Genomic DNA, 12,428 nt, shown 5'->3' with positions numbered 1-12,428 from the left:
GAAGGTGAGAAGAGTGCTTATATAGGTACAGTGGGCAAAAAGTGGGGGTTTGGCCCTTGGGTGTCTCTTAGTATGTCTCTTGCTAATTGGCTGGGCCTGTGGGGTCTCCTAGGCTATCAAAGCCCACTCAGTTTTCCCAAGTTACCCAGCCTACTTTTCTGAAACCAGCTTTGGTCCATTGCTATGGTGCTATTATGTTGCTGTTCTGAACATTCCATTTTTAATAGAAAGGGGGAGTGCTCCCTCCTCGTCTGTGATTGTTTCTCAGTCAGGCTGATAAATGGACTTAGGTTTTGGGGCCTCTGTTCCTAAATTATTCCTTCATTGGGACCTTCCACATTTTTCCCAGAAGCATGTTCTAGGTGCTTTCCATGCTCCAGGCACTGTACATGGCAGCCCAGCTTCTCCTCTACCCATTCACAATTGGCAAATCACAAATGGGGCTCCCTAGGCAGAATGCGCCCCCACCTGCCAAACCACTGGTTAGTGAGGCCTTGACTAAGCAATTCCTCTCTATCTTGTTAACTGCTGACCTTAAAAACAATTTTAAGCCGGTCCTCTTAGTTGTCTTCAGTAGAATTGGTTCAGTTAACCTGTGACCTCAAAATAGCAATTCTAGTTGATGTAAGCTTTATGTGATTTAAATCACATACTCCACAGGAGAACCTCAAAAGGAAACTAGTGATGAGGAAAATGAGGACCAGAGAGTTTAAGTGTCCTGCAAGGCATCAAGGAGTGGATAAGTAAGGAACAAGAATTTGAACATGGGCATCTGATTTTCTAGCCTTTTTCTTGTCTAGCCCTTTTCTTGCTTTCAGCAAGCAGTATAACTGCTTCATCATCAAAAGCATTCTTTCAAGACATCAGTCAAGTCTCTGCCTTCGGGCCTCCCTGGTGGCCTAGGGGTTGAGTCTCAGCACTAACACTGCTAAGGCCTGAGTTTGATCCCCGGCTAGGGAGCTGACCCACATAGGGCACAGCAGACCTCTCCTGCCTAGTCCGCTGCTCCCTTAAGCAGTGGATTTCAGTAGATCTGCCTGTTCTGCTCCCCACTCTGTCTCCGGTGAGTCCTCTCACCTCCCCCTATTCCTCCCATCGCTGGCCTACACCCCATCTCCGCAAAAAGTAAAAAAAAAAGAAAGAAAAAGAAAAAAGTCTCCACCTTCACTTGCTTCTCCATAACTTAGCACACAGCTTGACAAAACCCGATAGAATTACTGATCGATAAACACAGTGTACTCTGCATTTTGTTAAATGAACATGTAACACAGAGAGAAATATTATGAACAAATCAAGTTTATAGTTTATAGATTTAGATGTTTCTACCTTCATGAACATTTCAGAGAGAAAGCATTCCTTCAAATTTTGCCAATACTGTTTGTTTTATTGCATTTGGTCAGCACATGCAGAGCCAAAATGCCTCCCTCCAAAATCAAACTCTTTGGATATCTCCTATGGAAATAAAATTGAAATAAAATTTTAAAAATTCACTCTGGTAAATGATACACAGAATGTCCAGACCTCCATTTGTGTGCAAGACTTAGGTTAAGACAAAACCCAATAAGGCCTTGAAATTGTGCTTAAGTCGAGACTTGGGCACTACAAATGGATGAGAACCCTGGAGACAGCCAGGACCTTTGAGGACTTGGGGACTAGGTGGGTGCCACAGCCTTCTGACTGGGGAGCCTGCACTGTACCCTCAATCTAAAAGAGCAATACCACCTTTTGCTTCTGTGACATTCTGTGTCTCTTCATCAGGTTCAAACTGGTTTGGCTTCATTTTCTTAAAGTTCTCTTTCGCCTTTGATGAAACTCGTGGCCTGACTTACTTTTCAATTTCTTTTGACAGAGAAAAAGACAAGCATATGAGTCTAACCTCATCAATGACGGCCTGCAGCTTGAAGCAACGAGATCGGTAGGTGTCCATCCCTGTCCAGCCCCTGGCTGGCCTTCACCCTGGGAACCGCATGTCACTGAGAGGCTGGGTGGGGTCGGAAACTTGCAACCCCAACCTCAGCTTAGTTGTAGACTGGAAAGGGGAGGCAATTAAAGTCTGCATGATAGAATATGTATTCATTTCCAATCAAAGCCAGCACCTCTCTTTTATAGTCCAACAATGGATTAATGAATGCATATATCATTAATTATTTTCTTCTTTTAAGTTTATTTATTTATGCATACAAGAACTGGGATATAGGCCAGAGATGCAGGGGCTGAGAGGATTCACCAGAGTCAGAGAGGGGAGCAGAACAGGCAGATCTACTGAAATACACTGCTGTTAAGGGAGCAGCAGGCAAGACAGGAGAGATCTGCTGTGCCATGTGGGTAAGCTCCCCGGCCGGGGATCAAACTCAGGCCCAGTCACCTGTATCTTAATCATCCATAAATAACATGATAGTCCTTCTGAACGTTTTTGTTCAAATATATACATTTTTCTGTTCCCAAACAGGGAGCTATTATTTAAATTATTTATTTTTCCCTTTAACATAGTAAATAAGTTTTTATATTAATTTTTTGACATCTTTTTAAGGGCCACATAACATATTAAACATATATGTGACAAATTACACAGTCCCTTTTTAGGTTTAAGAAATTTAAAAATTGTCCAGAACAATGAATACGCTATAGTTTTTATTTTTAATCACTAATTTGCATGGATTAATGGGCAAATTAACAAAGTAGTTTTTCTTTATTTAAAACCAAGTAATTTCATGAAAGAACTATGATAAGGATATTGATTACCTTTTCAATAGTTCAAACTGAGAAATTACCTTTAAAGCTAAATCTTTCATAGTTTGCAGATCTAGTTTCATTTTATCTTCACTTTACCAGGTCTCCTATTCTTATGCGAATACCTGGATATATTTGAACTACCAGCAACCTAAGAAAAATCTGGTTTCCTGGTTTGTGTTTTTGTCCAATATAGGTTGCAGATGACAAGCTTGTGTTTGTAAAAGTACATGCCCCATGGGAGGTGTTATGTACGTACGCTGAGATAATGCACATTAAATTGCCTCTGAAGCCCAACGATCTGAAAACTCAGTCTTCACCCTTCACTAATTTCAACTGGTTCACCAAAGTCCTCCGAGTAAATGAGAATATCATCAAGCCAGAGCAAGAGTTTTTCACTGCCCCATTTGAGAAGAACCGGATGAATGATTTTTACATTCAAGATAAAGATACCTTCTTCAATCCATCCACCAGAAGTCGAATTGTAAGTCTAAAACAAATGTAGTGGCTGTTTTTGGATGCTTGAGAATCTGCTGCTGAATAATTACTAGTTTGGTTAAATTTTGCTTTCAAATACTACAAAAAAAAAAAAAAAAGGAAACTGTGGGTACAGCCTTATGTTACTACAGGAAACAATGATAGGTTCGTTTCACTGTATAAATCACATTCTGTTTTGGAATCTTTGTAGGTTTACTTCATCCTCTCTCGGGTCGAGTATAAAGTAAGCAATAACGTTAAGAAGTTTGGGATTAACAAACTTGTGAGCTCTGGCATCTACAAGGCAGCTTTTCCTCTCCATGATGTAAGTCAAAGGGTAAAAATAAAATACTTAATGTATACTCGGGTGTTAATAGGGAAAGGCGAATATTCTTGACATTAAGATTCTTTGGTAAAATGAAGATAACACTGCAAAACTGCAAATTCATGTGGGGCAGGAACCAGGTTTTGTCCTCTGCAGAATCTCAGGCACAGAGGGGCCCTCAGTTTAAATGAGTGAGTGTACGGTGCTCTCGCATTCACATATGTAAACGGTGCACATTAGCAGTTAAGAGTGTAGACTCTGGGGTCAAAATGCCCACACTACCTCTTTCTAACTGGGTGATCTAGTGAAAGTCACTTAGCCTCTCTGCTATCCATTTCTTCACCATAATGTGGGAATAATAATATCTACCTCATTGAGGTCTGAGGATTAATTTAAAATCAATTCATGTCAAATGTTCTAACAATCCTTGGCTATTATTTTCTTAACTATTTTCATAGTTAATGACAGATACCTTTATCAGCCAGAAAAGTCACTTTTCTCAGTTATCTTCTATAACATACTTTTCCTGCCCCCCACCATCCAAATACCATCTTCAAACTTTGCCTGGAATATCACAAAGCTTTGAAAAAGCATCTGTTGGGTTCTTGTCACAATGAAAATATGGCAAAGGGCTGACATTTTGTAAGGACTACGTTCTGAAGTGACAGTAACTCCTCATATTCAAGAGCCCTTCTCTAGCTGATAACATCTCTTAAGAGATGAATTGATTTCAAATATGCCTGCTTCAGACCCTTCAATGATTTCCACAAGGCATGGATATGATATCTAAGTTATTTCAAATAAACTTTCTCACTGACATAAATACTATATTATATTGCACTGTTACTTTGCTACATGCACTGTCATTTTATCTGAATCTCTAAGACCACCAAAGAAAGCAATGACTGAGATTGATAATTGCTACTCTGTATTTGTGAATGAAGACAATTGAAATGCACTGTATGAAATAATAAAACTGGGACATTAAGTGGCCACTGATGTACGTTCATAAATAGTGAAGAGATGTGGGTGGAGAACAGATGCTGAACTTCCTGGCTACTGAGTTTCCTGGCTACAAGACACAACTGTCCCTGTGTCTTATATTTTTGCCTCAGCAAAATTGTCGATTATAACGCAACGTGGGCTTTGGAGATACTAGTACAGAGCAGTCATGAATTTTAATCTGGGATGCAAAGTTCGATAGTACTCAGTTGACATCTGCACATGCACAGTTATTTTCCACTAAAGCCTGTTATAATTACAGTGGACCCATATCCAGGTCAAGGAATAGCTTTGAAGTCAGGACCCATGTCATGGCCTGGAAGGGTGATTATCTGGTTCTAGTCCAGAAGGAAGGAAACTGAGGGACATGGGATGAAGAATGGCTGAATTTAAGCAGGTGCTGGATGTTTTTATTTCTTGACTAAGCTAAGTGGGTAAATGATGTTACTCCTCTTTGTTGTTTATATTCTACATGTTGTCCCATAATAACTGCTGAACTGGGGACAAAGAAGTCTGGGTTTCAGAATGACCCTACAAGGCCTTGGGAGCTGGAGTTCAGAAGTTCCTTTGTTGTGGCTGTTTTTGCTCTTGAGTTACCCTCTTGTAGGACTTTAAGCATCCCTGGACAGTCATCCACTCTGTTCTGTGTTTCCCCAGGATGGTAGCGACCAAGCATTCCTCCCTACTTGCCTTAACAAATGCCCCAAGGGGTTAGTAATACTCTTGGTTGAGAATTACTGAACATCAGATTGTCTTTCCATTCCTTCCAGCAAATTATGGCCCTTTATTCAGGTATACAAATGACTGCACTTAATAAACAGACCTGTGAACACATGGTGGGTATGTTGCTCACTTGTTTGCCTCTGCTTCCCAGTGCAACTTCAACCATCCTTCAGAGGACGTCAGCTGCCCAAGTGAACGGTTCCTGCTGTATAGAGAGTGGGCACATCCCCGGAGCATCTACAAAAAGCAGCCCTTGGACCTCATCAGGTGTGTTGTCGCCAAGAGAGCACTCGAGGCAGGACTCCGGGTTGTGCTTATGGCAGCCAAGTGTCACGCATCTCAGAGTATCGCCCAGGGGAAGCTTCCCCACCCCTCTGAGCTCAATGTTCAGTGTGATTATTTACTTATATTTTATTTATTTATTTGTGCTTAGAAGAACTGGGGTACAGGCCAGAGGTATGGAAGGTGAGAGTAAGAGGACTCACCAGAGATGGAGTAGGGAGCAGAACAGAAAGATCTACTGAAATCCACTGCTGAGGGGAGCAGCGGGCCAGACATGAGAGGTCTGCTGTGCTTTGTAGGTCAGCTCCCTGGCCAGAGATCCAACTTAGGCCGTAGAGGTGACAGCACTGAGACTTGAACCCTAGGCCACTGGGGAGGCCCTCAGCGAGTTTATTGAGGTTTCATTACGCAGATGTGATTGATAAAATCCTTGCTCACATGACAGTCTCCAGCCCCTGCTTCTCATGAAGGTCATTCCAATGTCACATGGCTCGAAGCCACAGTCTTCTGTCACCTGGCCACTCTTTCTGCCAAGGACAGCCTCCCAAACTATCAGAGGACTCACCAAGAGTCACCCCATTGTCATAAACTCTCAGGTGGAGTTGAGGCTTCCACCTTGAAAAAAACCAAGTGTACTATATAGGGAAATTCCAAGATTTTAGAGTTACCTCCCAGGAACTGGCAACAAAGACTCAGCAAATCCTTCATTACACAGGAGTAAATGTTCACTTTGGCGTAAATTGTGTGGTGAGAGAGAAATGCTCGCGCTTTTCCTGTATCTGCTGTTAGATACTGTTTTATTGTCTCTAATGAGATAAAGTGATTAATTCAGCATTTGTGTCTTCAAAGTGTTACAGGGCAGCCCCGATATAAAACGGGTTGCCTGACTGTGGGTCCTCACCCGCGTGCTTAAAAGGGACTTAATACTCCACTGCAGGCACATACAAAAGGTTAATAAAAGATTTATTCACAAGGGAAGGGGAAATGAGGAAATGTACAACTCAGGGAGAAAAGTGGGAGATAAAGTCTTAAATGTGTCCTACCCGTTCCGCCGATCTGGAACCCAAATGGCACTCTGAGAGCTGGCGGTGAGCCAAGAGCCAGCCGTGTAACCTAGAGGCAAGAGCCAGCCCCCAAGGCCCACATGTGTGGTTTTTATACCAAACCTGGCTGCTTAGCTCCACCCTTAGGTCCCAGCCACCTTCCCTTTGGTGGTGATGGGATTTGTCTTTCCCAATGTCTTGATGGCTTTGGTCTGGAGTGGGGGTGAAGTCCACAAAGCCTGTATGGAATTAGCTCAGGACATCCTTTTTCCCCTAACAAAAGCACCAACTAGACTGGTTTGCAGAAGTTCAGGTGGTCTAGGGGAGGATGCTGGAAAGAGGTAGACTAAGGCCAACCAACCAAACAACAATAATTAAATTAGTGACAAGTGGGGAGTGGAGGGGGCTGCTGGGTTGGTTGGTCAGGAAAGTAATCTTTCAGCAGGATAATTAGGACCGGAGACCTGCAGTAAAAAGAGGTAGTATTTCAAGGATTTGAAAGAAGTCATTCCAGGAATAGGGGGCGCCTGTACATAGCCATGAGGCACAAATACACTTGTGAGGCTTGAGGAAATAGCTAAGACCAGTGATAATTAGAAGGAGAATGAGGAGACAAACACTTTAAAGTATGTAAGGAGCATGAAAAGGAATTTAGACTTTAAGTGCAATGAGAAGCATTTGTGATATTTTAAGCATTCCAGGAATTTTATCTTGTTCCAATTTTGCAATGATAATGAGAATGGGCTCCAGAGGCCACAGGAAGCTGGAGACCAGATAGAATGATCTAGAGGAGAGATTGTGGGAGCCAATTTGGAATGTTTTAGGGGAGAGTTGACAGGACTTGGGTATGGGGGATGAGAAGAAGGGGAGAGCCAGGGTATCCCCAAATCTGACTATAGCCTAGTGCCTCCTCTTTCTACTATGTTTCCATGTCTTTTGCAAGCTCCCACCTACTGGAAAAAGCCTATTAATCTTAAAAGAGAATTTTAAAACAGTGAATAGTTTTTGTTTTGTTTTACATTTTACTATGGGAAATTTCAAACATATACCAAGGTGGAGGTAACAGCACAGCAAATGTGCATATACTTGTAACCCAGCTTCAAAAAGTATTAACTCATAACCAGTCTCTTTTCATCTTTTTCCCTACCTCCTTTCCTTCCCCTCCACCCTGAACTATTTTGAAGAAAATGCTAAATATATCTTGGCATTAGTATCTATTTCTAAATGACAAGGTGTCTTTTAAAAACAACCAGAATATTCATTAAAAATATTTCATCAAATAATTAATATTCAGATTTCCCTGATTGTCACAAAAATATTTTCAGTAGGGTTTTTTTTTGTTTGTTTGTTTGTTTTTTTGGTTCAAATCAGAAATCCAAACAAGGTCCAGATGTTGTACTCAAATATTTTCCATAAGTTTCCCCAGTTTCTTGTTTTACTTAAATTGTTGAAAATTTTCATCATTCTCTATTTTGCTGATTTTTCTTACCCTGTAATGATGTTGGATTTGTCCCATGTCCCATGTCCCATGTTGGATTTGTCCCCTGTCCCATGTGCTTGATTAAACTAAGTAATTTGATCTTTATCTAAATGATTGATCTATTGACCTCATGTAAGAACATTTGATATTTGGAGTTATGTAGTTTTCTATCAGAAGACACATAGTGTCCAGTTGTTTTGTTCTGTTGTTTTGTTTGTTTGTTTGTTTGTTTTTGCAGAGAAGAACTGGGGTGCACGCCAGAGGTGCTAGGGGGGAATGAGAGGACTCAGCAGAGACAGAGTGGGAGCAGAACAGGTGGATCAAATGAAATTCACTGCTGAGGGGAGCAGTGGGTGAGACAGGAAAGGTCTGCTGTGCCAAGTGGGTCAGGTCCCTGGCTGGGGATCAAACTCAGGCGGTAGCATAAGAGTGTTGAGACTCAACCCCTAGGTGACCAGGGAGGCCCCTGTCTCTCGTTTTTGATAAAAGCAACCATAATATTCATTGCATATATTCATTATTTCATTACAGGTTTCATATCATTTAGTTATACTCTAATTTCTTGCTTCATTTATTAACCAGATTACAATCACAAATTACAATCACTTTTTCTCACTCTGATTATCCTGTGTAATAAAATTTTAAGATGTTTATATATGTAATATTGAAGTTGACATTCACATGAGATTTTCCCTGTCAACACTTTCCTATTATTTTAAACCCATAGGTTGTGATGACAGATCTATGGATTTGATAGGTTTTGATCATTCTTTAAGGCATTTTTTGGTAAAGAAAATAACTTACCCACTCTTTTAAGTAGACTTTACTAAGGAAAATACAACTAGCTATTCACTGCCCCTGGTCCATACATTCCCTCCTTTGTTTCTCATCCATAACCCTTGAACCTCTAGGCTATAAAATCTTCATCTGTGGTTCCCAGGAATTATCAGAAAGGAAAATGAGTTCTTTTACAAAAAGCAAACCAGAAAGAACAGCCTGAGGGATTTTAAAGAGAAAAAAGGGAAAAGTTTCCCTTAAAATACCAGGAAATTTACAGGTTAGGGGAGAATCTGGGGTTGAATGAACAGAAAACTAAGTAGTGACCCACCAAACAAATACTAACTCCAACAAAAATAAATATTGGGCAGAAAAGAAAAAGCTAAGCAAAGCCAACTTCATTCCGCTGTGAATAGTCTTCCAGGAGCCACACTAATATAAAGCAAGGATATTGCTTTATAATTTTATAATGTAACTATGTCAAAAGGGTGGGAGGAATGGAGGTGTGGATGTGAGGAGGACAGGATTGAAAGAGTTGAATCTGTACAGAAGCTTTTCAGTTTGATATAATCCCAGGTGTTTATCTTTTTCTTGACTTTCTTTGCTTTGGGTGATGAGTCTTTGAAGATGTTTTTGAGCTGTATGTCTTGTAGTGTTTTACCTATATTTTCTTCTGTGTATTTTATGGTTTTAGGTCTTATGTCCAGTTCTTTTATCCATTTTGAGTTTATTTTTGTGCACAGTGAGAGGTCATGGTCTAGTTTTATTTTTTTGCATGTGGTGGTCCAGTTTTTCGAGCACCACATTTCTGCACAAAATTTGTGGTGCTGGGAAAACTGGACCACCACATGGAAATTCCACTCCTAGGGATCTACCCAAAGGACACAAAAACATTGATTCAAAAGAATACCTGCACCCCTATGTTTATTGCAGCACTATTTACAATAGGTAAAACCTGGAAACAACACAGATGCTCAGAAATAGATGACTAGATCAAGAAGATGTACACACACACACAATGGAATACACACACACACACACACACACACAGGAATATTATTCAGCAATCAAAAAAGATAAACTCATGCCATTTGCAGCAAGGTGGACGGAACTAGAAGGAATTATGCTCAGTGAAATAAGCCAGAAGGAAAAAGAAAAATATTGGATGTTTTTCACTTAGAGCAGGAATATAGGGGAAACAAATAAGACAATGTAAAAAAAATAATAACAGTACAAAACACAGCAAAGCAAAAACAGACAATTATAAACCAGAGATGTTCTGCAGGGGAGGAGGCCGGAGTGGGATCACAGGGAGGGCGGGAGGCACACAGGGGACTGAGGTGATGGTGCTCGGGTGCATTGGTGAAGGAAACTCTATGGGGACTACACCTGAGGGGGTGGGGCAAAGCAAATATTGTTTAAAAATTAACAATGATGTAAAAAATGTTTAAAAAATTAAAAAAAGAAAGAGTTGAATCTTCATCTTTCAAAGTAGAAAGTCAGTGGATGAGATATAAAATTGCAGAAATCAATAAGTGATACTACCAGAGTGATGTTTTGAGAAATGGAGGTAAAAAGTCAAGGAATCCATTTGAGAATTAAAAGTGGTTGTTTCTGGGCTGCAGGAAATGGGGTAAGTTCCTGGGAATTGCTCCTCAATCTTCTAGAGCTATCTGACTCTTTAATGAATGTTTCCTTATAACTTTGATAGAAAGTCAAAATAGAAATTTTAAAACTTGGTGTAAATAACCAGCTTTTGTTGGTTATAATGTTGGGGTCTGCCTCCTTGGTGGCCTGCTAAGTCTCAGCACTGTCACTGCTACAGTCGAAGTTCAATCCCCGGCCAGGGAGCTGACCCACATGGCACAGCAGACCTCTCCAGTCTCTCCTGCTGCTCCCCTCAGCAGTGGATTACAGTAGATCTGCCTGTTCTGCTCCCCAGTCTGTCTGTGGTGAATCCTCTCATCCCCTTGCATCTATGGCCTACTCCCCATTTCTACACACACATACACATGCACACACACACGAATTGGGATATTTCTGGTAGAAAGGGACAATGATCAGCAAATACCACATCAGAAGGGACCTTCATTATTTATTTCCAGTCTTTCAGCAAGCATAAGAAGGGTGGCTTCTGTGTAAGTTAAAAATTCCTCCTGATTTTCACACCTGTAGGGTTGAAGTAACGAACACCCTGCCGCTGCAGACATCCAAGCAGAAGCCACCCTCTAAATGCAGCAGGATGTTCCTACTCTCATGATCAAAACAGAGTGAACTTCAACACCCAGATGCTGTGGGGGACAGATGTGTGGGTCCTCAGCCATGTGCTCACAATGGCAAGACCCCGCTCAGGCTCAGGGTACAACAGCATTGGGGCTTTTAACAACAGGGAGATTGGGAAAAAGGAGAGTGTCTGAGGCCACAAGTAGTCAGCTGTCTCACTCCAGAGAGTGTCCTCAGTGTCCAGGGTCCCAAACCAAGGCCACTTGTGCAAGATGGCGCTGTCCTTTTCACGAGGGCCTGGAACTAGCTGAAATTCAACTCAGTGTCAGTCAGAGGGGCCACCACAGAAGCTGGCAACATCTGTTTGAAGGCCGGGCTGGCCAGTGCCAGACATGGATCAGACAGCGCCAGAGGCCACAGCAACAGGAGACGGTGCTGGAGGATGTGAAGCGACAGTGACTGCAGCTCTCAAAGATGGCTGGACACAGTCAGCCATGCTGATGGTGCCAGGATACAGCCCTTTTGTGAGCTGACCACCTTTTAGTGATGCCAGGCCCAGCCCAGGGCCACAGGCCAGCAGTGTCCGTCAGCAGGTGACATGGGCAGCAGGACCAGAAGCGGCAGCAGTGTCAGGCTGAGTAAAGTTGGAAGTTCAGAGAAGATGCAGGGTCTTGAAGCCCTCTCAGGAGGCCCAGACGAGCCTTCCTGACAGTCTGTGTCAGAGGTCAGAATCTGCAGGTCAGAATGAAACCCAGCCCTATGGAGCTGAGGCTTATAGCGCCTGCCTTTCAAGCCTGAATGACTTGTTTTTCAGACCTCACTGCTTGGTGCCAGTGCAGCACAGACCAGCTTGGCCATGTTCCATTCTAGCGCCAGATTAGAAGGGAAACCCCAGCCTGTGCATTTAGACCCAACTACAGTGAGGTCTGGGCTGGCCCTTGACTGTGCACTCGGGGCAGGCAGGACCTGGGCCTGATGCTCATCTCGTGGCCCCAAACTGGCCCTTAAACCTGTCCATGCCCCCAGTTACCAGCAGCCATGCGGTTCCTGTTCATGATGGCGGTCATGAAACTTCTAACATCCTTTCCAGTCTTTACTGTGGCATTTCCAGGGTGGATGGTTGATTAGAACGTACTGCAGCGAGCATTAAAGCAAGGAACCCATGACATCTTAAGGCCTTGGCTGGTCTTGTCTCTCCTGGACCCTGACTCATTTACCCGACAGCAGAGTTGATTCCTATGAATGTGGACTCACTTCCTTTCTCCAAAACCACCCTTCTCCCATGCTGTGGCCTACTCCCAGGCCTTTAGCCCATGGGGCTAGTCTCATAGATGCTCTTTGATGCTGGGCAAAGGCCCAGCCCAAA

At 42.4% G+C, this 12,428-nt stretch overlaps 1 protein-coding gene across 4 annotated transcripts in view; it reads left to right on the top strand.

The window, feature by feature from the left end:
- ANO6 (anoctamin 6) overlaps positions 1–12,428 on the top strand; it is a 198,189-nt gene that overhangs the window by 127,825 nt on the left and 57,936 nt on the right. For all 4 annotated transcript variants that reach the window (XR_008552214.1, XM_037514106.2, XM_037514107.2 and 1 more), the window contains 4 exons: positions 1,850–1,915; positions 2,927–3,214; positions 3,419–3,532; positions 5,409–5,524. Coding sequence is in view for 3 of the 4 variants with exons in the window: in XM_037514106.2 (XP_037370003.1) it covers positions 1,850–1,915; positions 2,927–3,214; positions 3,419–3,532; positions 5,409–5,524 (584 nt within the window). In the remaining variant the exon portion in view is untranslated. The remainder of the gene's footprint in view (positions 1–1,849; positions 1,916–2,926; positions 3,215–3,418; positions 3,533–5,408; positions 5,525–12,428) is intronic.

This window comes from Talpa occidentalis, unplaced genomic scaffold (genome assembly GCF_014898055.3).
Source record: "Talpa occidentalis isolate TD23 unplaced genomic scaffold, MPIMG_talOcc4v2.1 talOcc4.16, whole genome shotgun sequence".
Taxonomy (NCBI): Eukaryota; Metazoa; Chordata; class Mammalia; order Eulipotyphla; family Talpidae; genus Talpa; species Talpa occidentalis.
Note: the sequence above shows the minus strand (reverse complement) of the source record. Positions and strands in the feature narration are given on the sequence as shown.